Source organism: Podarcis erhardii, assembly GCF_964252035.2.
Source record: "Podarcis erhardii genome assembly, chromosome: 4".
In the NCBI taxonomy this organism is placed as follows: Eukaryota; Metazoa; Chordata; class Lepidosauria; order Squamata; family Lacertidae; genus Podarcis; species Podarcis erhardii.
Genome location: NC_138508.1, coordinates 39546486 through 39573100, shown reverse-complemented (window position 1 = coordinate 39573100; position 26615 = coordinate 39546486). Strand labels below are relative to the sequence as shown.

General features: G+C 42.1%; 1 protein-coding gene and 1 long non-coding RNA gene across 12 annotated transcripts in view; one reads left to right on the top strand and one right to left on the bottom strand.

Moving 5' to 3' along the window:
* PHLDB2 (pleckstrin homology like domain family B member 2) overlaps positions 1–26615 on the bottom strand; it is a 73244-nt gene that overhangs the window by 42126 nt on the left and 4503 nt on the right. For 9 of the 10 annotated variants that reach the window (XM_081859616.1, XM_081859615.1, XM_081859617.1 and 6 more), the window contains exons 2-3: positions 13404–13502; positions 8413–9749 (exon numbers count right to left, since the gene is read on the bottom strand). In XM_081859616.1, coding sequence (XP_081715742.1) covers positions 8413–9749; positions 13404–13488 — 1422 coding nt within the window. In that variant the 5' untranslated portion in view covers positions 13489–13502. Of the gene's footprint in view, positions 1–8412; positions 9750–13403; positions 13503–15422; positions 15527–26615 lie in introns of all 10 variants that reach the window. The other variant, XM_081859612.1, reaches the window with a different exon arrangement.
* LOC309340794 lies at positions 261–25310 on the top strand. 2 transcript variants are annotated; one of them, XR_014156096.1, is made up of 3 exons: positions 261–703; positions 9370–9444; positions 24494–25310. It is a non-coding gene; the product is annotated as an uncharacterized lncRNA (long non-coding RNA). The 2 variants fall into 2 exon arrangements; XR_014156097.1 differs by lacking the exon at positions 24494–25310 and adding an exon at positions 18148–18388.

The following is a 26615-nucleotide window of genomic DNA, read 5'->3' as shown; positions in this document are numbered from 1 at the left end:
CATTCTTGAATTATCTTGTAACCTGACTTCCCCTCTTCTCCTCTCTCAAGACAGTAAACTGAAAAGACAAAATGACAACAAAATCCTTGCACCTCAAAACTCCTTTGTTCCCTCCATGCATTTTCTCCACAAGCCTCCAGCTCCCTCTTCATTTGCTTAGCCCGTATTTTCTCTCTTCCTCTTAAACCCGTATTCTTTGAGTAGCCAACCCATTTCTGAAAGCATCGTCTAACTGCTGGCCAGGAACATTTATCCATCCCTTGATGCTGCAACAGGCTACTGTGCTGGCACTTTTGCTACACCTTCACGGCAACGGTTGGGATAAACAAAACTCCACCCCCACACAGAGCAACAGGATGTGTCTGTACTGGCGTCTCTCCTCACCCACTCTTTGGAAGTCAGGACATATCAAATGGAAGCCTGCGTGGCTGCCGTTCACCTTAGCCTTTCTCAAATGCAACGGGCTGAGTTTTGCTCTCAACCCAGAACTGACAAGACAGTCTAGAATGCACCAAACTTTAGGGTGAACGGGTGTTTTTTATATTTACAAAATGCAGAAAAAAATATCGAGGATATCACAATTTTAAGAACTGATTCTCAACCACTGAGAATGCAGAGAAAATCTTCTTTCTGAATGCAACTGCTGGTACTTCAAACATACAACTCAAGATGTGGATTTTAAATCTGGAAAAGCTGAAAACAGGTAGGTTCAGCGAGAAACTACAAGCCCCTAAATGCCTATATTTGCAAGAAAGAACGCCTCTATGCCTAAATAACAAGCATAGCTTCCTTTCGCTACAGAGGTAATAGGAGACTATGTTGCGTTGCTTCATTTCTATTTTGACTTGCACAACATGGTATGAGAAAGCTTATGCACAGGAAGTTCTATCGGCTGCTATTCTGTGCTGCCTGTTCACATCATCCTATTGGCTGCTCGCTAGTCATGGTTTCATTGCACCTGCATTCTGTTCATGCCATAAATTTAATTTCTTTTTGCAACTCAGGAAAACAGAGAGGCAACCGGGAGACTCACAGGCATTAACAGTGCACACGTAGTTTCTTTTTATTACCACAGCATATTTCACAAAATATGACACTCATCGCATTATAAGACAACTGCCTATTCTATGGAGATTCAAAGGGCACAATCCACCATGAAATTAGGTAGAGCAGAAAAAACACAATGAGATTATTAGAGAGGGTGGTATTCAACTAAGCATAACTCAGTGTAGGCCCATTAAAATGAATGAACATGACTAAATGAGGTTCATTAATTTCAACAGATCTAAGCTGAGTAAAATGCAGTTGAATACCACCTAAGATGTTAAAGTATCTCAGTAGGTTCCAAGTACTTCCCATTAGACTATGAAAAACGCACACTATTTTCTGTGATTGAGCTACCTTCAGGTGAGGAAAGGGGTTCTGGTCCTATGCTTTGACACTATTAGTCCATGGCTGGCCACAGAAGATGTTCTGTGTCCTTGGTTCTAGAAACTCCTCTGCCTCATAGTTCAACAATAGGGTCACAACCACCTTTTCACACAAAAGAAATCTGTGGTGAAATCTATGGTTCTGCTAAGGTGGAACAGAGTGCAAAGCAGACGTGCATATCTCCAGCCCTTACAAGTTCCACCTGTTTCATTTGTACTGCTGTCTCTTACGTTCTAGGGTGTTACATAGATTCAATATGTTATTGCAAATGTAAATTGGAGCTTCCCTACCTCCTGAGTTTTCTAGTCTACAGGTAAGAGCTGTGAACTAGGAATCTTTGTGTCAAATCTCACCTCAGGCATGAACTCACTTGCGGTCTTTAAGGTGTCACTACTTCTCAACCACAACCCGCAATAGGGATTATGGGGATATTAAGATCAACCAGGCTTTTGGCACATTCATAATTCAGCATTTCAATATATGGATTTAATTTAAGAGGACTAATCATAATCATAACAACAACAACAACAATAATAATTTATACCCCGCCCATCAAGCTGGGTTTCCCCAGCCACTCTGGGCAGCTTCCAACAGAATATGAATAATAAAAATAATAAAAATAAAACATCAGTCATTAAAAACTTCCCTAAACAGGGTTGCCTTCAGGACTGTCTTCTAAAAGTCTGGTAGCTGTTTATTTCCTCGACATCTGATGGGAGGGCGTTCCACAGGGCGGGCGCCACTAGCGAGAAGGCCCACTGCCTGATTCCCTGTAGCTTTACTTCTTGCAGTGAGGGAACTGCCAGAAGGCCCTCGGAGCTGGACCTCAGTGACTGGGCAGAACAATGGGGGTGAAGACACTCCTTCAGGTAGACTGGGCCAAGGCCATTTAGGTAATGTGTCATTGTTTTGCCTATTATATTTCACCACTATCACCCCAAAGGTAGCAAATCCCACATCTGCTATGTGAAATGACAATAAGATTTTAATTTATAAATTATTATTATTATACACACACTAGCAGCACAACTAATGGCCTCTGAGACCATCCTGAATAGCACAATAATAAGAGTAATGTGATCAGTGTCTCCTTGAGAAGCACTGGCTTTGATCTATGAAGACTTCAGTGGCTCAGTGCCCTAAGGAAACTCTCTTCCCATATGACCCTTAGGTCATCAGCAGAGGCCCTCTTCCGAGTACCCTCTCTGGCAGTAAGGTGGGAACAAGAGAACCTTTTCAATTGAAGGTCCCTGACTATGGAGTGCTCTCCCCAGAAAAAACCACCAGGTGGCAGCATTACTTCCTTTTTTAGTGCTAGGACTAGGGAGCTTCCTAACCAGCTTTTCAACTGAGCATTCATGTTAACGCGTGCATACAAAGGTTACTGAGCATTCATCCCGATACATTCGTGCAAAGGTATATGGGAGGCACTGGGAGACAACAGCTGTTATCCTGCACTTTCCGGTGCAATTTTCTGTCACTTTTCTTATTGGACCTTTTGCAAGCAGGAAAAGTGATAAACTGCACTAGAAAGAGCAAAATAAGAACCCCATTTTGCATGAAGAAACAGCCTCTCCAGCAGGCAAGACTTTTCTCTACTCCCAGGGATTGGATTTTAATTTTTTCTCTGGCTGCTTGGTGGTGGTTGCTTTAACAGTGATCCTTCTGATGTTTTGGGGGAATGAGGCTTTTTACCTGTTTGTGTGTGACCACTTACATCCTGGTGTGTGCGAATTCCTATATTTTCCCCTTTTTTGTATTGTTGCAAGTAGCCCTGGGAACTTTGTGATACAAGGAGATGAGCAAACCTTACTATTCTCTTTGCTTTGCTTCAAGGGTCTAATCAAGATGTAGCACAGATCAGAACATACTCCTTATATAAAATGAATAAATTAATATTAACACTATATCTGATTCTGTGATAGGGCGATGAACCTTTTTCAGCCCAAAGGTCACACTGACGGCCACACGTCTCTCTGTGGGCCACATGAACTAGCACATGTACACACACAGCACACTCACCAAACATGCAGGAACACAGCACCCCTTCATTCACACATGCAGATGCATAAACACATAATCAGCATTTCCAACCCTTTCCACTCTAATGCTTGGGGAGCGTGCCTTTTACTCTGCACAGAAATCTACGTGCAACATGAAATGAACATGTCCACACATCTTCCACTCCAGCCTGAGGTACAGATGAAATACTGACTCTGTTAAAGAGCAGGCAGAGGGCTTTATCTCTCCTCTCAGTGCTGCAGTGCTGAGCACTGAGATCCTTCTGGCTGCTCTTTAGTTAGAAGATTTATGTCCAGGCATAGGCAAACTCTGACCCTCCAGATGTTTTTAGAACTACAATTCCCATCACCCCTAGCTAACAGGACCAGTGGTCAAGGATGATGGGAATTGTGGTCTCAAAACATCTGGAGGGCCAGAGTTTGCCTATGCCTGATTTATGTTCTGATCTTAGTGCTGCAGTGGATTTCATCTCCAGATCTCCAGGATCTGGATTGCTCTCTAAACATCAGAGAACTTCATATCCTGATCACTTGGACTGGAATGTATATATTAAATTTTTATTAAATTTTCTGTTTTACAATTTTGAATACTCATTTAAGCATCCTTAAAATATCAATGGCTTCCCTTCTTCTCTTTCCATGGTTCATTTTGCATACCATAAACCCCTGCATATTTAACATAAACTAAACCATTCCGTATTCCATTGTTACATCTATCAAAACTTATTTACATTGTTGAATTTATCTTAATGCTGCCAATGTTTTCAAGTGTACACCATTTCCCCCTATATATTCAATAAACATTTTCCAATCTTCTCTAAACATATGTTCTTGTTCTCTTATTCTATATGTTAAGTCTGCAAGCTGCGCATATTCTGTCAACTTAAGTTGCCATTCTTCTTTGGTTGGGACCTCGCTTGTTTTCCATTTGGGGGCTAACAAAACACGGACTGCAGTAGTGGCATACATAAATAACCTTTTTTGCTATTTTAATCACTGAGATGGGATGCGAAACAACTGAAACCAACCCTATGTGTGCTTTTGCGTATCTATTACAGAATTTTTAATTAAGTAGCACCATCTAGAGGCAAAACTGTGCACATCCTTAAACTGCAGACTGGTTTTACTCAATTTGGACACCAGAGGCAGAGCTGTCCATTTCTCTACAGCAGTCCATCCCCTAACTTCAACATCTCAGAAGCCTGAGGCATGAAAGCAAGACAGAATAATAGAACCAGACAATTGTAGAGTTGAAAGGCACCGCAAGGGTCATCTAGTCTAACTTCCCTGCAATTGGGGAATCTTTTTGCCTGACGTGGGGTTCAAACCCATGACCCGGATTTTCAGAGTCTCTTGCTTTACCAGCTGAGCTATCCCACCGTCCAATGCTTGAACACAGAGAAGCAAAGGCTAACCAACTGGGCCAAATCATTTGGCCTCATGTCACTGAAAGATCCCAGAAGATTCAGCACTGCCTCTTGTCAGACACGCAGAAGAACCATGTTACTAAAAATATGCTAACTTGCTAAAGGGGTCAGTATCGCGATCAAGCATCATGTTCTGATATTGACTACTGTTCCTGAATTGATGTGCCAACAAGGAAGAAGAAGAGGAAGAGTTTGGATTTGATATCCCTCTTTATCACTACCCTGAGGAGTCTCAAAGCGGCTCACAATCTCCTTTCCCTTCCTCCACCACAACAAACACTGTGAGGTGAGTGAGGCTGAGAGACTTCAGAGATGTGTGACTAGCCCAAGGTCAACCAGCAGCTGCATGTGGAGGAGCAGGGAAGCGAACCCAGTTCCCCAGATTATGAGTCCACTGCTCTTAACCACTACACCACACTGGCTCTCGAAAGGAACTAGTCATGCTATGAAAATGGAAAGAACTTCAGTTTTTATGAGTTAAATCTATGTTTTATCTATGCTTGGTAAACAAATGATCTATGCACAATTCCAGTAGCTGGAATTTTCTCTGCTTGCTAGTCATTTATCTGCCTCATTGGAAGTGGAACTCACAGGGGCCTAGTACTGCATTGGGGGTAAGTTGGATCAGGAATATAGAGCAGGAGAAAAAGTCAAACAATTCCTCCTCTGGTGATGTAAAAGTAAAGGTAAAGGTACCCCTGACCGTTAGGTCTAGTCGCGGATGACTGGGGTTGCGCGCTCATCTCGCTCTATAGGCCGAGGGAGCCGGCGTACAGCTTCCGGGTCATGTGGCCAGCAGGACTAAGCCACTTCTGGTGAACCAGAGCAGCACACGGAAATGCCGTTTACCTTCCCGCCGGAGCAGTACCTATTTATCTACTTGCACTTAGACGTGCTTTCGAACTGCTAGGTGGGCAGGAGCAGGGACCGAACAACGGGAGCTCACCCCATCGCGGGGATTCGAACCGCCAACTTTCTGACTGGCAAGCCCTAGGCTCTGTGTTTTAGACCACAGCGCCACCCAAAAAGCCAGCAACCCCACACTGTCACTATCAAATAAGCAGCCCTGAATTATATCCACATTGGACTTTTTATGTTCTTGCAGAGAAATCCTATACATACCAACTCAGAAGTATTTCCCATTTGCTTCAATGGGACTTACTCCCACATAAATTGGACCTAAGATTGTAGCCTCAAAGTGAGACACTAATATTGCATATTATTTCATTGGTTTTCCTGAAGAGGTAGGGAATCCTCCATGGCATAGTTACAAGGTTCCTGGAAATGTAACATCCCTACTAGTGCATTTGAATGAGTTCTCAGGAAAACAGAATAAATTATTGTGGTCTGAGAATAATTAATGCTGAACACTTTTTTAAAAAAAAAGTAAGGAGAAGAAGATGCTAAAACTAGCTTCTTATTTATCCACTGGAAATGGATCTAGATTGTTCTTTGCTTGATTTTCCACACACAGGGCAGAAACGCAGATCGAGTCTGGCATCACAGCTTGCCCTGTAACTAAGCACAACACCAAGAGGCTCCTTTGAAGGATAGTACAATTACAGCTGCAGAACAGCTGACCTTTTGAAAAAAGCATTAAGCCAAGGATGGAAGGGGTCTGCCGGACAAATACACGCTTCCTTCCAGAGCTGTTATTGTTGGTTCTTAACGTCCTTCAAAGGTTTGAACACAAAGTCCCCAATCCCAGCCTTCTGAGTGGCCAACTTGAAAGACAATTACCCTTCTAGAATGCTAAAAATGGAAAACTAAATTAAGTGGGAGGAAATTCCTTCATATGTAAACACCGAGGCTCTTTCCACATGTCACAAACCAGCAGGCCTACATCCTATTACAGGATGAAAGCTGTTAAAAGGGAGAAGAAAGTGCTGCTGTAAGGGAAACAACAGCCAAACAGAATCAGAAACAAATATTTTGTCATTTTATCTTTATGATATGTACTATTCCTCAAGCTTTCACAAGGGTATAATTACTGATTCCTCCAAATCTCTCATTAAGAGATTTCTCTTTTTAGCTCTGTATACCAACATCAGCACTGAAGTATCCTCTATCATGTGGGGCCACAGGGCACCTAGTATGACTCTCTAATGTCCCACTATGCCTCTGAAACATGTTTCTCTGCACATTCCATCCTTCAAGCAGAACGCACTAGGAACAGGAACCACCAGAATACTTGCTGACTGTTGCAAACCAATGACAAGAGGCTTAGAGCCAGTGCAGAATGCACACACATTGTTAGATTTCTCATCACTTATGGGCTTGATGACTTGCAGCTGCATATATGAAGCCCACTGTTATTTGAGGTACTCTGTTTTCTATGGAATGGGTCGTTCACACATTCAAGTCACCACTTGATATTTCCTGCAAGTCATGCAGTGATGAACATGCATGTGTGAACTCTCCCTGGGGGAAAAGTGCTTTGAAGGTTAGTCCTGTGCTATCTCACCATTTTTTAAAGCTGCCTGGCACAAGCTATGATGCCCCCAAATGGAAATATGCTCCGACTGAACAATCTATTTATTTATTTCCTTGCATTTACATTCAGCCTTTCTTCTGATATAGAATCTGAGGCAGCGTACATTTGGTTCCCAGGCGGCCACCCACCCAGACCTGTTTAGCTTCAGCAGGTAAAAGGTAAAGGACCCCCGGACGTTTAAGCCCAGTCAAAGGCGACTATGGGGTTGCGGCGCTCATCTCGCTTTCAGGCAGACAGCTTTCCAGGTCATGTGGCCAGTAGGACTAAACCACTTCTGGCGCAACAGAACACTGTGACAGAAGCCAGAACACAAGGAAATGCTATTTACCTTTCCACCGCAGTGGTACCTATTTATCTACTTGCACTGGTGTGTTTTTGAACTGCTAGGTTAGCAGGAGCTGGAACAGAGCAACACGAGCTCACCCCATCGTGGGGATTTGAACTGTTGACCTTCTGATCAACAAGCCCAAGAGGCTCAGTGGTTTGGACCACAGTGCCACCCACAAGGTGGTGCCATCACATGCCTTCAGACCATACTCTGGTCTGCATGCTGTCACAAAATTTTCCAATTTGCTCCCTTCAACAAAATGCATACAAGAATGCCTCCAAACAGCTTAGGCTGGAGACATGAGTTACTTACCCAGCCACCACAAAACAATGACATCAACTTTTTTTCTTTAAGTGCTGTATCCTTGCAGCCTATAATTTGTGGCTTTTAAGTATATGGTCATTTTGGCAGAACGCGCAGGATGAATGGCTGAAATTCCTATCAATTTCCTACATATGATTTCATTAGACCGCCCAGATTTCAAGGCAGGACACTACATGGCCAATTGACTTCAGAGGTTGACAGAGTAAACACTGTCTCACCCATGTACAAGGTCAAACACCCAAATCTGAAAACACAACAGCAGTGTGTGTGTGCGCGTGCGTGCACACACATACACACACACACACAGACACAACTTAATAATTTTAACGTGGGCAAAGGCTTGGAAGCAGAACGTCTTGTTAAAAATTAACCAGAAAGTATCATTACCAGTCGTTCCATCTCCTGTTCTTTCAGCCTTTCTTCCCTCTGCCTCCGGTGGTAATCCATGAGGTCATCCCTTCCGGAAACAGAACTAATGCTATTCTTTCGCTCCCGGACGGAAGGGGTCTGCCTGAGGCTTTCCAGCTCCATTTCCTCGAACTCCATGGAACTGCTGGAAACTTTCCTTCTGATAGGGAACACTCTCTCGGGATCCACAGGGGTGAAAGAATTGATTGGGCTGGTCCCTGAGAGTCCAAGTCTGTCAAAGTCGTCGGGCGCGTATGGGGAAAAAGAAGCCAGGAGCATTTTCCGAGCTATGCGGGGGCTGGCAGGAACACTGAGAGTTGAATTCACATAGGAATTGGTTTCAGATGCAAAGTTCGTATGCGGCAAAACCCCTGAGGTGTAGGAAGAAAAGTTAAGGTAATTGTCAGCATCCAGTATACTCTGAGGTAGAAGATCTTTTTCCACAATCTTTTTTCTTTTGGTGTTCCCAAGGGAGCTCCTTGGGGGTAAACTTAGCGGCACCAGCTGGCTTTCTGATGATTTGTAAAGCCTGGGTAAAGAACGGCTATAAACTCCCATATGGCTCAGGGAGCCTCCAGAATACTTCCTGGTTCTAGACCCCAACATGTCCACGGTTGGGTCCTTCTGTTTAGCTGGTCTGGTCTGAAGTGAAAGGAGATCTTGAATATGCATCCTCCTGCCTTGCTTTGGGCTGGAGGGCATACTAGCGGCTCCTGAGCATCCGAGTGGCGAAAGAATTATCTCATTCCCTGAGCTTCCATTCCACATGGCAAGAAGAGACGCAGCGTTTTTCCGCCCATCCAGCACTCCTGGGAAGTAGACGTTATCGTAAGATTTATTCTTCTGACTATACTTTGAGTAGGAAAACTTATCCAGATGTCCAAACTGTTTCTCATTTTCTCTGGGAACGTAAATATCAAAGTCTCTCTTCCCTAGGCTGTACCCACTTAAGGATGGAGACATGCCTGAAATGGAGCCCAGATGTTTCCCAGAGATGTTCTTTTCTGAAAGGTAAGAGCTCTCACAAGCCAATGGCTTGCTTCCTTGGAGCTTGGAAGCAGAAGGCATACTCTTAACGCTAGACGCAGGGCTGGATTTAGGTGGCAGCGGCTGTGAGAGTGTTAAGTAAGAACCGGCACAATCACCGTTTGCCTTGAACCTCAGACTCGGCGAATTTTTTTTCTGGTTAAGCCTGTCCATTATATCCTGGAGATCATTTTCAAGGGAATTCATCACTCCCTCCTTCCCTAAATTGGGATTTTGTAATTCCACCTGCTTTTGCACGTGACCATACTCTTCCATCATTTTACTGGCATCTGAAAGAAGGCAGAGGGAGGAAGAGAAGGAAAAGAAAAAAGTTTCAGCAAGTAAATTATTTGGCATTAAACCTGTAATCAGATTACAATTCATGTGCAGAAACTCACATCACATGAAATCCATAATGTCTTTCTAGTAAATATGGTCATATAATCCAATAATGATTGTTACTTTCAGGGAATGTGTTCCAAAATACTTTATAAAAATCCGGGGAGGTTTCAAGTAACCATCTTGTAAGAAAAATCAAGATGGAGAAGAGGGTTATCTTAATGTAGTGGAAGCAATAACTACACCAGACTTGCCCAGCATGTGTTTCTACCAAATCAGCAATGTACAATGACCCACCAAGGACACAATAACCTGTTTTAGCTGCCTGCCAAAATGGAGCACAAGGGCTGGGTGGTTAAAGCTCTGACTGGCTACTGTATATGGGTGGTAAGTTTCATTAGGCTTTGCTGGGTCACAGGTACCATTGGCCTGTCTAAATCTTCCAGATTACCCAGAGTTTCTTTGGTGATCAGACCACATTATTAAATTTATTAAATTCATATTCCACTTTTCCTCCAAAAAGCAAAAGGGAGTGTACATGGGTTCTCCCAGCTTCCATTTTTTCCTCACAACAACCCTGAAATGTAGGTTAGATTGAGAAAAAGTGACTGGTCCAGCGAGCTTCCTAGCCGAGGTGGGATTTGAACCCTTGTCTTCCAGGTTTTAATCCAACACTCTAATCACTTTATACCCTCCCCTAATGAGGTCTCTCATCTTGCCGAGATAGTGCAATTATATGGGATTACTGGCAAAGGTCATAGTAGCATGATTCACAATCTATGCTGTTCCTTTTCCAAAACTCTCTGGATTCAGCTGGCAGTTTTAGTAAGCTGGCAAACTGACTTCGAACAAAAACTCATGTTTTATAATATGAATACAGTTCCAATCAAAATACTATCATGGAGAAGTATTTTATTTTGCACCTGCCTGCCAAGAAGCACAATCCAACCTGAAGTCTCAAAGTTTCTCATACCTAATGGGATGTCATTTCTAATAAACGGTACAACAGGAACTACGTAGTGCAATCCTGCCTTTATCAGGGATGGGCAGCAGCTAGTTCTCGAAAAACACAGAATTAGTTATGCCTGAGAAGGGTTAGAATCCCAGACAATTCTAGGAGACACATTAGGCTAAGACTAAGATCCTAAGTACATTTACCTGGGCAGGAGTCTCATGTCTAGAATCCTGATGGAAGCCATGAGATTAATTTCAAAATATAGGGCTCTTTCCAACTAAATCAACACAGGGATTGAATTCCCCTCCCTCTCTTCCCCCATCACACCACCCCCAAATCTGCTTGGATGTATGTGTGGAAAAACTCACAGCAGATTTGATGGGCACACATCTTGGTTTTAAATGTGCTGTGTGAGGAGGCAACAGGCTTAGATTAGGTGCTATGCACATTTCAGATGCATCTAGGACTGCCTCAAAGTACTGCAGGGACTTTTTATGAATCAATGGTCTCGTTAGATAGTAAAATTCATGTTAAATTGGTTTTGGAACACTTTGGTTTTGAAACGCTTTGGTTTTGGAATGGTTAAAGTTTGAGAACCAAGGTACCACTGTATACGTTTTTACATATTTTGAAAATATATTTTTAAATTCCTATTCCCCAGGTCTCGGTCTCCATCAATAGCAAAAGCAGACAGGTTCCTTGGTATAAGAAGTTTCTTTATAAACAGAGCTGAAGCTTATTACTTTTTTTTAACCTAATAAACCACCTAAAACTAATCTCCAGTTCGGTTTGTATAAAATTGCTTTGTTTCTCTTTATTTCTGTTTTCCAGCTATGAAGGAACCTATTTGTTTTGCCTAAGCATGGCCTGTATTCTTAGACGGAAGGACCCAGGTTTTCAAGTTAACAAAACACACAGCATTTTCCCCTGAACCCCTTCAAGTTTTTGTCAAACACAGTTTAAATTTATCAGTGGTGATACAAAAGACTATCCATCTGTGAAAGGGAGTCAAAGCACATGGAAAAATTTATTCATTGGCAAGTATCTTCCATTACTCCACCCAACATGCACAAGAACAATTGGATTCAACTGCTAGAGTTATTATGTGCAGCTTCACATACCAGCCACCTAAGGACTGGAGCCTGGATGTTTAATATCCCAGCAATCCACAACCAGATGCCCATTGCCTAAGAAAGTTTCTGCTACTTCCCTTCTTGACCAACCACAGACTTAACTTTGACAAACATGCCAGCAAACTCATAAAGATCTGGAAAATTGCCCTGAAATGGAAAACTCTCCCCCTTAACCTCAAATGTGGTAGATGGTAAAATATATGTTCAGAAAAGCACGTCATTTGTTCCAGAGCTGAACTAAGGTAGCCAAAGCAGGTTTGTGGGACTGAGATTTGGTTCCAGCTAAAAGCTATGTATATTTCAAGACGATTTAGGAACACAGAAAGTTAATGCAATATTTCCTGTTAATAAGTGCACATTTCTCCTTACCACACTGATCACCTATCTACATTTATTTTTAAATTTAGACTCCATTTAAGCTGTTTCTGATATGGAGTTCCCTGCTGAAGTATGACTTCTGAGATGGTTTTATTGGCACTCCCAACGTAGCACAGATAAAACAGTTTGTTTTCATAGGTGCAAGAAGAACCTTTTCCAGCTGAAGGTCAGCCAGAGTTGAAATTGATTAGCTTTCATTACAGAGTGCCTGTCTCATCTGTATAGGCTGGATTTGCTAGTTAAAGCTATATGGATACATTGTCTTTTTCCTACTTGTCCGGTTTCTTAAAATAGGTAGCTAATTGGGAGACTCAGCATTACTGATCAGAAAGACTAACCAAATGAAGTTTTCCTGTAGCAGACCACAGTTGCATATGTGAGGTTGCAATACTAAACACATCTACTGAGGAATAAGCCCCACAGAGCATACAGGACTCGCTTTTGAAAAAGCATGTGAAGGTTTATTTTGTGAATTACTGAAGTAACCTGAAGAAAAAGAATTTATTATTTCTACCCCGCCCATCTGGCTGGTTTTCCCCAGCCACTCTGGGCGGCTCGCAAGAGAATATTAAAACATCAAACATTAAAAACTTCCCTAAACAGGGCTGCCTTTAGATGTCGTCTAAAAATCAGATAGTTGTTTATTTCCCTGACATCAGATGGGAGGGTGTTCCACAGGGTGGGTGCCACCATGGAGAAGGCCTTCTGCCTGGTTCCCTGCAACCTCAATTCTCGCAGGGAGGGAACCACCAGAAGGCTCTCGGAGCTGGACCTCAGGCTGAATTATGGGGGTGGAGACAGAATTGTACAGCAGAGTTGGGCATCAACATTTAAACAGTACCAATACCATTAAATGTTATGACCAAGGTGGGGAACATTTTCCTCACAGAAGCATATGCCAGTGGCAGGTGGGTCTGAAGCCAAAACTGAGCTTGGCTAGAGCCTGAAGTGTACATCAATTCATTTCCACTCACACAAAAGCACATCTCACTCATCCTCCCATTCTCTCTCTTTCTCTCTGACTCTCACATTCAAAAAACATGGGTACACACACTGCCAATAAAGAATCCATTCACTGCAGCACTTCCTCCCCTGTGTTAAGTAAACATCCTTCCAAATATAAATGACACAACTCATACCTGTCCCAAGATTCTGGTAAGTGAGATTATTTCTATCTGACATCATATCATTTGCCAGAAGGAGCAGGCCGTCAGGCTGAGCCATGTAAATATTGACACCTGTAAATAAAACAAAGAGTGTTTCTTTAATAAACCGATCATCATAATGGTCACAAATGCTTTGAAAACATAAACTGATTAACTTGTTGAAGCATTATACCTGCCATTTGAAACTAAGCAGATCTGCAGCACAACTGATAAGCATAAAATCCAAAAACAAGTTACACATAAAAAATCTGAATAACATAGAAACAGAAGGAGGGAGTGGGCTGGGGACAGAACAGAAAGGAAGAGACCCCAAAGCAACAGCCAAATAAAGAAAAAGATTAGCTCTGTGGGGTCAAAGGACGCCCCCGAATAGACATTTCACTGATATGTGTCAAAGATTTTAACATTCAAACAATGTCCTCCAAAGTACCCCATTCTCTCCAATCTGCATTCGGAGGACACGTATGTGTCACCAGTCACATTCATGATGACAGAAAGAGTCAATCCACATAGTCATTCCTCTTGCATATGCTGTTTGGTCCCCTTCAGTGACATAAATGGAGGGGCTCTGACCTGGGGCTCTTAGAAGCTGTCAGCATGTGACAGTGGCCACACCCAAGCTGGTGCCAAACCAACTGCTGTGCTTTCCTTTGGACCACATCAGTGAGTTCGAGAGGAGGGGGTCCTGTCATTTGGGCAGCCCAGGACTTCCATACACAGGTCTGTGCATCCAGGGAGGTCACTTCGGTGCTGCTAACACAGCAGTTTGACTTCACCCCCAGAAGCACCCTCCATTGTCTCTAGAGACAGATGGATGCCAACAATGCTTTCTACTCAGTTATACCAGGGGTGGGGAACCTCAGGCTGAGGGGCCAAAAGCAGCCCTCCAAGGTCTTTCTCTCTCACACACCCTTGAAATTCTTCTCAGGCCACATTCCTACCCCCAGACCCAAACTAGCTCTGTTTTCCACTGAACTGTTTTTGTCTTTTAGAAATGTGTCCTTGAACTATGATAATACTTGCCTGGATGGAGGCTAGAGAGGGGTGTACAACCTCTTTTTTTAAAAAAACCAAACAAACAAACTTCCTTGGAGATTTTTAAGCAGAGGTTGGATGGTCAACTGTCATGGATGCTTTAGTTGAGATTCCTGGACTAGATGACTTTTGGATCCCTTCCAACTCTAAGATTCTATGACCCTATGTTTTGCAGAAACTAGGCAACTGTAGAAAGGTAAAAGTTGTTTGCACTGCTCTGCTTCCTTTTTCCTCTGGCCCTTCTACCCTTGGCATGTGGACCTCGGGTGACTGAAGAAGAGTTTGGATTTGATATCCCGCTTTATCACTACCCTAAGGAGTCTCAAAGTGGCTAACATTCTCCTTTCCCTTCCTCCACCACAACAAACACTGTGAGATGAGTGAGGCTGAGAGACTTCAGAGAAGTGTGACTGGCCCAAGGTCACCCAGCAGCTGCATGTGGAGGAGCGGGGAAGCGAACCCGGTTCACCAGATTACGAGTCCACCGCTCTTAACCATTACACCACACTGGCTCCAAAAGGGAATGTGGTTCTCAGACACAACTCATGTAGCTACTGCCTAAGCACGTTTTCCACCAAAGATCATTAAGTGATCTCTTTTTTAACATATATTTATTCACGTTTGGTCTGCCCCATCCAAAAGGCACACAGGAGATAACTTCTTTAAAACTGACACAAATAAGGTAATTTATACTTCATCATTAAGCAGAGGAATGGGAAGAAAATATTTAATAAAATCAGAAAGGATCATAATGAGGAAGAGCTCGTTTATTTTCTTCACTGCGTTTCGCTGGCATACCACACACAGGCAAGCTATTTGAGGACATGCATAAAAAATATTTTGATCTCGGCAAGCAGCCTTGTATGCAGGTTCTTAAGACATGGATGTTTGAAGAACATTCAAGAAAGATCAAAGGTGCCGCACAAATATTATTGGTATAAGAAAATGGGAACAAACTTTAATTCCAGCGGCTCTGCCTTCACAAACAATCTTCCATCAAAATGAAGCCATGAGCCAAGTTGTCGAAAACACAGTGGGAGAATGATTCACTTTTGAAGCGTCTAAGGAAATAATACCAAAAGAAAATAAAATAAAGATTTTTTTTTTAATCCAAGCTTACAGTTTCTATTGCCTTCTATGAGCAAAAATAAATAAATAAAATATTTTAACCCACAAGCGAGCAGTAAAGGGTTTAGAAACAAGCTAAAATAAAGCTGGTAAACAGCAAGTAACTTTCTGGATAAACCCTGAAGGTTTAACATTTGTTTTTGCTTTTCAAATATATACCTTGGATCCCGAATGCTCTGGAACTCGGACATTTTGGCTCCTGAATGCCACAAACTCGGAAATGATTGTTCAGTTTGTAAACGTTATTTTGGAAGCCGAATGTCTGATGGGGCTTCCGCAGCTTCCGATTGGGTGCAGCCAAGCAGAAGTGGCGCTTTGGTTTCCGAACGTTTTGGAAGTCGAACGGACTTCTGGAACTGATTCCGTTTGACTTCCAAGGTACGACTGTATTATGCTTGCTATAGAGAGCTGATAGGTGAGAAAAATCTGGTAGAAGGTTAATACGTTGATATCTTGGGTTACATACACTTCAGGTTACAGACGCTTCAGGTTACAGACTCCGCTAACCCAGAAATAGGTTAAGAACAGGTTAAGAACTTTGCTTCAGGATGAGAACAGAAATTGTGCTCCGGCGGCATGGCAGCAGCAGGAGGCCCCATTAGTTAAAGTGGTGCTTCAGGTTAAGAACAGGTTCAGGTTAAGAACAGGCCTCCAGAACAAATTAAGTTCTTAACCTGAGGTACTACTGTATAGGGAAGTGCCATAACTCAAGATCCCAGATTCATCAGTTTCCTTGTCTGAAACCCTGAATAGCTGCTACAAGTCAGGGTAGACAATGGATTGAGCTGCATGGACTGAAGGCCTAGCTCTCTATAAGGTAATATCAAGTTCCTGTGTTCTTATTTAGGAATCTCAAAATGTGGCATGCAAAAATAGGGAGTTTAGGGTCAGACAAGTAAGCCAATGAGGCCCAATGGAACTGTTTCCAGTATGAAAGCTTCAGTGGAACGCTCTCCACCCGCTAAAAAAAGGGGGGGGGGGTTCATCACTGAGCACTAGAAATGAATGGACCCATTAAAGTCCAGTGTGCCTCTTCCTGCTTCTGTGCAGATTTCTAATGGCATATGCTTAAAATACGTAGGGAAACACAAAAGCAAAATTTGTTTTTTAAAAATAAAATAAATATACATAAGGTGGCCAAAGGGCTGCACTGGTGCCCCCCCTCTACCTTTTTGAAAAGGTATTTCAAAATACCTTCAGCTAAGTTTTTCCTTAAGAGTTGACTCACTGAAATCAATGTATCTAACTTAGTCATGTTCATTAATTTCATTGCGTCTACACCGAATAATACTGAATACCACACAATGGCCAACTTGGGGAGTTCCTTCCACCTTCCACACTTCCACTTCCCCAGAGTGACAGGACTTGATAATGTGTCATTGCTCTTAGGCAGAAATGTCCCCCCATCACTCCTGTGGTCTTCAAGTATCCAAAGATAACTATAATATGTCCTCTCAGTCTTCTCTTAGCCCACTAAACGTACCCAACTCTCTCAACCGTTCCTCATAAGGCTTAGTTTCCAAACCCTTGATCATCTTGGTCACCCTCTTCTGAACACATTCCAGCTTGTCAATAGATTTGTGGAACATTTTATTATCCTTTTTTTGTTTTGTTTTAGCTCCTGCTGGTAACATTTTCTGTTTAAATCATTTCATGTGTTACTCTTGAAACATTTTATTATGAAAAAAATAAAGAAATATTCCTGAAAACAGGCAAGATATCAAATGTTACTCATCCCTCTGTTAAAAATGCAGGATCTTATTTTGTATAGCATTTATTGTTGGATATTTCTCCAAATGGAGCCCTCTAAAAATCAAATGCAGGAAACTCCATACAACGGTTTTATTATTTGTACTCTCTTGCCATTTTGTATCAATGTTTCCTCTGACTGACAAGGTTCTCTCCACAAAATACTCTTTTTTAAAAAAAATATTTTAAAAAATCGCTTCTGCACCAGTTTACCTCACAGCATTTGACAGCTTTCAACCCTAACATTTTCATCTGAGAGGGAAAAAGACAATCATCATTATATTTGGACAAGTATGCTAACATGCTGAGTAAACCAAAATCATTCCAATCACATAATAAATTAACTGTGCATGAGATGCAAAAAAAAAAAAAAAAAAAAAAAGACTTAATCTGTCCTGACTAAAAATCAGAAGGTAAATGTACAATGTAGAAAATCTGTGAAGTAGTTTAGCCTCACTAAGAATTTGTCTGAAAGAAAAAGCAGCCGCTTTGGGCACATTTTGAACTCCGGACAAGTGGCAGCAGGACTTAGCAGCCCATCAACTCACACAGGTCAGGGGCAGGCAAACTGATGCACCATTCCAGAGCAGGCTCTGGAACTGAACCCAGGCCTATACAGTCATGTGATCCTGGGCCAACACAGCCTCTCTGCGCCTGGGAATGCCCTCTGTCAGGGCCACCAGCAGCAGCTGTTTCATGAATGCCAAGGACTGCCCTGGATTAATGTTAACTCCTTTTTTTTGCAAAACTGATTATACAGCAGCCCTAGCAAAACGCACTAATGCAGACCTTACGTGTGCTTCAGTCCTAGTTTGACTTCCCACGCCGTGCCGTATAAGACACTGCCTGTCTGTTCAGGACCACATTTCACCACATCTGTGAGATGTCACCCACGAAACTTCTACCTGCCGCAGCAATGCAGAATAGGGAGCTCCGCACAAACAGAGTCGCAGGCAGACGCCAACGGGAGTGTAAAGCTGGGTCTGGATTGCAGTATCAGATCAACACTGGCTTTTAACCTTGATTTAAAATCTCATTAAATGTTTGTTGTTGTTTAGTTGTTTAGTCGTGCCCGACTCTTCATGACCCCATGGACCAGAGCACGCCGGGCACTCCTGTCTTCCACTGCCTCCCGCAGTCTGGTCAGACTCATGTTGGTAGCTTTGAGACCACCGTCCAACCATCTCTTCCTCTGTCGTCCCCTTCTCCTTGTGCCCTCCATCTTTCCCAACATCAGGGTCTTTTCCAGGGAGTCTTCTCATGAGGAGGCTAAAGTACTGGAGCCTCAACTTCAGGATCTGTCCTTCCAATGAGCACTTAGGGCTGATTTCCTTAAGAATGAATAGGTTTGATCTTCTTGCAGTCCATGGGACTCTCAAGAGTCTCCTCCAGCACCATAATTCAAGGTTTAGCTATGCTAAATTAAAGGTTTAGCTACGCTTAAAATATTTTAAACAAGTTAAATCCATATTTTCTCTCTTCAGCTTCCCCACTCTTCACACCTGTGAGTACAGTAATAACACTCTGAGAACAAAACTAACATAACTCGACCCATTTCCTTCGTGCACTGAAAGGAAATGAATTGTTGGGAAAGAAAGGGTTTCGTTACAAATACGTCGCAGAATTAGAGAAAGATAACATCGATTAATCAAAATTAAAACTTTAAAATTCACATTATTACTAGCATCATAGGATCAGATGTTCAGTGTTGGGCAAGTGGAATTAGTTCTGTTTGTGAAAAGAGAATGCTCCCCATTACCTATTTCTGTTGAAGCACCCCCATAACATAATGTCATTCTGTTCAGAAGATTCCCCCAACCCTGTTTCATGTTTTCAGGGTACACAGAGAAATGCGTAGAGTCTGTTAACAGAGCCCTGTTAGGTCCATGGAAAGGAATTCAGGATCCAAGCCATTAAGTTGTACTCTTAATTCATATATATGTACTGAAAGTGATATGTAGCTGTGAAGTTATTTTCTTTCAAGAGTAGGAGATGCAGTCAAGAGGGAATGGACAACAATTTGGTTGGAGGAAGCAAGCAGCAACAAATCATGTTGAAGGGCCTTCTTTGCTTTTTCTTTTAGATCTTGGACTCAAAAATTACAACACAAAAAACCCCTTCCTCAATGAGAAACTAAACATTTCATGACAGGGATGGTAAAGTATGACCCTCCTGATGTTGTTGAACAGCTCCTCCCATCTCTGACTGTTGGCCATGCTGGCTGGGGCTGATGGGATTTAGAGTCCAACAACTTCTGCAGGGCTGAATGTTTTCCCTCCCTGCTTTATAAAAGAGAACTTAAGGGAAATGAACTTCTCTGTGAAAATAACAGTTGTGTCAATGCAGGTCTATTTACTGCCCCTCCTTGAATTGTGGTGTATTTGATACCGTATTCTGCAAAACTTTTAGTTCATTAAACTTCTTTTTCTTAGGAACCTTAAAGGTAAAGGTACCCCTGCCCGTACGGGCCAGTCTTGCCAGACTCTAGGGTTGTGCGCTTATCTCACTCTATAGGCCGGGAGCCAGCGCTGTCCGCAGACACTTCCGGGTCACGTGGCCAGCGTGACAAGCTGCATCTGGCGAGCCAGCGCAGCACACGGAACGCTGTTTACCTTCCCGCTGGTAAGCGGTCCCTATTTATCTACTTGCACCTGGAGGTGCTTTCGAACTGCTAGGTTGGCAGACGCTGGGACCGAACGACGGGAGCGCACCCCACCGCGGGGATTCGAACCGCCGACCATGCGATCAGCAAGTCCTAGGCGCTGAGGTTTTACCCACAGTGCCACCCGCGTCCCTAAGGAACCTTATCTTCACTTAATAAGCAAAATGCGGCATATTCACATCCGAACAGCAGAAAGCCAAGTTTTATACCTTAGAAGCAAAGAACATAATATATGCAACTGTGATGCCAGAAAGAGCTGACGATGATAGAAAGGCCAAAAATTCCCCATATGGCACACATCTGAACATTTCACAAGTCTAATTGCAATATGCACTTCTGCCTCCCAAAATGAATTTTATGATCACAGAAACGTCACGCAAGGTTTTCACATATTTACCATCAAAATCAAATCATGCGATCAGAATGATAACGCAGAACAAAGGTCCCTTTTCTAAAGTTGCGGGGGAAAGGTGAGAGTCCCAAATTTGCAACTACAAAATCTGTAATCTGATTCAGGACTACTGATTTGTGGCATCTGTTCTACAGATCACTTACTAAGAGGCTGTGTTTTGACACATTCGACAGCTACTAAGTTCTGAAATTCTGAACTAAGAGAGAATTTGGCAGTGAGAGAGTTTAAGGACACATCCAGCAATATGTATTTCAGCAAAAAAGAAGAAGAAGAAGAAGAAAAACCTTGGTGATCCAGATGTTTCAGATTAACCCTTCCCCCCGAGAGAAGTACACTTACAACATTGTCAGAGCCATTTAAAAAGTCAAAGTAATGCATCAAATCTGTGTGGATCCTGTTTTATGCATTTCTCTCATGGCCAAACAATTTATTATTAAAACACTGCATTTTTTTCTTAATTGTCCCAATACCGTTATTCTTTTCAAAACCATTCCAGGTGAAAATAAAGCTGTTTGAGACACACAAACATCTGAAAGCTACTATTACCATTTAAGGTCTTATTCTACTTTGGAAGATGGAGGGCAGATCCTGTGGCTGAAGGGACTTTCTGAGGGAGTCTGAGGAACTGAGGCAAACAGCAGCCACATCACAGATTTAAAATGAACAAATTGCAGGGTCCAGATGGCATCCACCCAACAGCTCTTAAAGAACTTAAATATGTGATTGCTGCTCTTTTTAAAAAAGAAACAAAAATAATTCCCAACCCCCTGTAACTGGTCCCTAAGAGTGGTTTCTTTATCTGAGCACCAGGAAGTGTTCAATGCAACACCAATTTTAAATAAGGGATTCAGGGAGGATATGGGAAATTATCTTAACTTAATGTATGTTCTAGGAACACTGGTAGGAAAGCACACAGAAGAAGAAATATTGATGAAGAGCCAGCATGGCCTCCAAAAATTTGTCATTTCTAACTAACCTCTTGGAGTTAGCTTTTTCAGTAAGCATGTGGATGAAGTTATCTGGACTTTCAAAAAGCTTTTGGTACAGTACGACACCAGAGACTGCTAGAGCAGTCATGATATAAGGAGGCAGACGAAGAAATGAACTGTTCTCACAATGGAAATATTAACAAAAAACCAAAAACCAGAGTCCCCCCAGAATCAGGACTGGGATCTGTGCTTTTTAACTTGTTCATAAAATGACCTGGAGTCAGAAGTAAGCTGACTAAGTTTGCTGATTATACCACATTATTTGAGGTGGTTAAAGGAGGGTTGGGTCATGGGGAGTTTCCGAAGGATGTATCCAAACTGCATTAAGGTGTATGAAAATGGCAAACTCAATGAAAGAAGTGTCAAGTAATACACATTGGGGTAAAAATTTCTAATTTCACATACAGTGGTACCTCTACTTATGAACGTGATCTGTTTCGGGGTGCCATTCGCACCCCAAAAAGTCTATATGTAGAGTGCTGCTATTGCGCATCCGCGAAGCGCGATAGAGTGCTTCTGCGCATGAGCAAAGCGTGCAGATCACTTCTATGCGTGCGGCGAACCCAGAAGTAAACACTTCTGGGTTTGCCATGTTCGTAACCTGAAAAGCCGCAATGTGAAGCAAATGTAACCCGAGGTATGGCTATATATGTTCTTGAGGCCTGAACTGGCAGTGGCTGACCACAAATGAGATTTTAGGGCCAACGATGGATAGTTTGATTAAAGTGTTGACCCACTGGGAAGCTGCTATGAAAATGGAGATTTCCATGTCATGGATCATTAGGAAAGGAATTGAAAATAAATAAAACTGCCATTGCCATAATGCCATTATACAAATATATGCTGTGAGAACACTTGGAATACTGCACCTCAAAGAGGGTATTGTAGAGATGGAAAAGGGGCAGGAAAGGGCATCCAAAATCATCATCAGCACCATCACTTTTTATTTGAATACCATCTTTCTATTTTTACAATACCTAAGGCAGTTTACAAGCTGAAGAAACAAAGAATGTACACCTTATAACAATCTAATCCAATAGAGAAATGTGATAATAAAACATAACTTTAAAATAAGCAACTTATATCAAATGAAGTAATATTCAACAATGAACAATGGCCTGCAGCAACTCAAGCAGTGAGGTGAGGTGACATTAAAAAACCTGGAGCTTTTCAGTTTAGAGAAAAGGCAAGTAAGGGGGGGGACATGTACAGCTATATATAATCTGGCATGGTGTAGAGAAGGTGGATAGAAAGACATTTCTCTTCTTCTCTCACTAGACTAGAAATTGGTATCATCCAATGAACCTGAATATTCATTGAGGTTGTATTCCGGTAACATCTGGGGTATATGTATTAATGAAGTAAGATGATATTGGTGTCTGTCAGACTGTTGCATGTTAAACTTTCTGGTAGGGGTTAGTGTCACAGAAGAGTTATAGAAAGAACCTGACATATAAACCACAATTTACCACTGGAAAGTACTGCCCTTGTAACTACAAATGTGGGAAAAGACTGGCAAAGGAAGCTCTTATGACTTTTTCTTTTCCTCAGAGGAAATCATGTGGAACATTGCAAGAGCAGCATCTTTTAACAAACGGGTAGTATTACAGTAGTTTGCTAGATAATCTACACTTCTGGTGACTACATCTATTGAAAAAATATTTTTTAAGGCTGTCTTCAGGATGTACATAGGTAGGATACACACGTACAGATGAGAAAAGTTTTGCTGGCTTGAAACAAAACCCAACCAATTCTACGTTGAAAGGAAGGGTATCGTTGTTTGGTTTGGTTTACAGTCATCATCAGATAGCTCTGATGTTAAGTCTGTTTAGAAATCTACTATTAGTATTCTTGGGAGAAAAATCAGAAGTTCCACAGCTGAGGTTAGTGCTCACATTCTCCTTTTCAAGAAGCTCATACACCTGAAATGCAAAGTCCATACAGTCTGATTTATCATTGTTATGCTTACTTGCAAATAAGTTGTGCTGCATTTCATGCAGATCATTTGTGGAAGTAAGCCTCCCTCTATTTAATGGAAAGATTTGATTTGATTTTAATTAAGGTAGTTATAGGACATTTTCAATCCCAGGGCAGTTTATACAAGAGTAATATATAATCCCAGCTCCAATAAAATGTATCTCACTTGGATGAGTGTTTAAAATTGCAGCCTATATCCAACACTTTATTGAAGGGTATGGGTGTGATGAGATGAATTGATTTTTTTTTTATTTTCAACAGAGAAACTGAGGGATATGACCTTCTTCAGCTTGGCGGCCACATTCCCTTCTAGGGCCAAATGCCAGCAGCAGGTGACAAATGCAGCTGAGCAACTGTTGCAGATTTTACCTTTTGTACAGGAGACTGAGTTTCACACACCCCTCTCTGTTCTCCATTTAGGGAATCACAGTGTTTTATCAGAATTCAAGAACACATTCCAACCAGGCAAAACCAGGACACAAAGCAGGACCAATAGGGGATGTGGCCTGGGGAGGATTCCAAGGGCCAGATAAGAGAGGCTTGGTGGCCCTGAGGCTCTCCACCCCTGTGTTAGTGGGCTTCCACCTACCATCCACTGCTGAGCTGGAATTCATTTGCAGACCTGACACCTATCAAACAGGGAGTGAACAGAGCATGAGAGCAGATAGCTCCCTCCAGAAAGGAATTCTTCCTTATCCAGTGTTTATGTCAATGACTCATCTTGTTTTGAAGGTTCCATACAAGTCCAGAGGGCTTCCTACTCATTTGTCATTTCCCCTTTTCGGATCACCTTGTTTGCATTTGACTGTCAATTGCAACAGGACACACCTACCATTTGCATAACATCCTTCACCCACTGACTATCATGTCTAAATCTATGCATATATGTTTATGCTAACTAAGGACAATACTTCATACATATGAGTGTGTCGCAAAGCAAATGTGCTAGTCTTTCACTTTGCTGGTTTTGTAGGCAAAGCTGTAGATCTCATGGGTGCATGAGGATGAATGGGAGCTTCCAACAAAAACGAAACAAATGAATTCAAGATTGTATAAGCCAATCAACCTAGCTTTTATATTCTCATTTTGTTCTCTTTCTCCTGGTTTTCAGATGGAATCCTTCCCAGCCTTACCAGGATATTCTGAAGAACCTGGCATCTTCTGCAAGCAAAGCCGATGCACTACCACTGAGCCATAGTGCTGGGACCTCATTTGAAAGGTTAATAATCTCGGAGGAGGGGAGGCTTAAAAACCATACGCTCTGACCATATGGCAAGGAAATCATTTCATTTCGAGTGAAATTTAGAACAATGACCTTTCAGTCCAAGAAACCTCAAACCTCAATGAGTGGACCCTGTCCCCATGCAATGAACATTATAAAAGTGTTGTTTTTGGCTTAAGGCAAACTAACTCTGGATGTTGGGAAGCAGACAGAACTGTATTAAAGCTGTCCAGAAGCAGGCTTAAGATTCTTGATCCCTGAAAGAACACACGAAGTACCAGAGAGTAGTATATATCACCATTCCTGTCACTGAAGGATTCTCAGAAAAGAGACAACCGGCACTCACATGCAGTTCTGTATTTACTTCACTGGCACAACAATGGAAATAAAACATACAGGAAGAATAAGAGCATAATAAAATGCATTTGGGGCTTCTAGTTGCTCTTGCTCTTTTAGTCCTTGTAACTATTACATCTTCGTCCTCATCTCCTCTTTTTTTACTTTTGCCACCTTGTTTTAAAAACAATCCTGTTTCGAATGCTAGTATGATTATCAATTTATTCTTTCCCTACACAAAACATTCAGTAATTGGTTTTCTCTGAAGAACCTGTTCAAAACATGCAGCCTGATCCTACACATTTCCCCAGAAAACCCTACTCAGTTCATCCATGGAAGTGTGCCTATGACGGCAGCCTTATTCCATCTTGTTTTTAACTCATAATAGTTATCTATACTTGGATCCAACTACCACCTCCTCTTCTTTTTTCTCTCCCTAATATGATCCCTCATATGCTGACAATGTATTCGAGGTAACAACTAGAACATGTTTGACTACTTCATATCTCCATATGGTCAAAGCATTTTAATAAGAGCAAGAACTACAGCATCAGTGTTGCCAAATGTGAAGTAAACCTCATCAGCAATGGAAGTGGCAAGCAGCAGTTAACATAACATACTGTAATTATCAAGGTACTTATTCAAGAATGTCTGAGTGCTACAGAATGTTAATAAGACAATCCCAGAACAAACTGCTCTTAGTAGGCAGTAGCCATATATTTCTATAAAATAGTTTCCCTTCAGTTTTCAAACTCACACCCATTTTCTAAAACTGAAGAACATTTATTCTTATTAATCATGACTTGTATTCCGTCCTATCTCAGAGGCTTAGAGCACATCTAAAACCAGCACACAGGTATTATCTACCAAGCATATAAAGCTTTAAGGTAAATTCCACCACTACAAATAGTTCCAGTGATATAAGCCAACCCAAATAATAAGGTCCTCCTACAGTGCTTACAGTATCTAGAAGGTAAGGTAAAGGTAAAGGACTCCTGGATGGTTAAGTCCAGTCAAAGGCGACTATAGGGTTGCGGCGCTCATCTCACTTTCAGGTTGAGGGAGCCAGCGTTTGTCCACAAACAGATTTCTGGGTCATGTGGCTAGCATGACTAAACAACTTCTGGTGCAACAGAACGCCGTGACAGAAACTAGAGTGCATGGAAACACCGTTTACCTTTCCCGCCACAGTGGGACCTATTTATCTACTTGCACTGGCATGCTTTCAAACTGCTAGGTTGGCAGGAGCTGGGACAGAGCAATAGGAGCTCACTCCATTGTGGGTATTCAAACTGCCAACCTTCTGATCTGCAAGCCCAAGAGGTTCAGTGGTTTAAACCACAGCGCCACCCATGTCCCATCCATCTAGAAGGATAGCTGTGTTAGGTCACATCTTTGCCATACGTTAAATGAGTATTTAAAATCCCCAGTGCCACCACCTCTGTATTGTATGGCTTCAGTTCCAAGGTCATAATTTGACCTTGACCCCAGACAGTGATTCAGAAGAGAGGTTTCTGCCCCTAGAGCAGTGGAGAATGAGATGAGTGGTATTACCACGCTCTGCTCCGAACCTTTGGCTGCTTGCTATCTTTCAACAAACAGAGCCGGTAACAGCAAGTGCAGATATGCTCACTAAAGAATCCCACAGGTTATCAACCAGGAAACTCACACATGT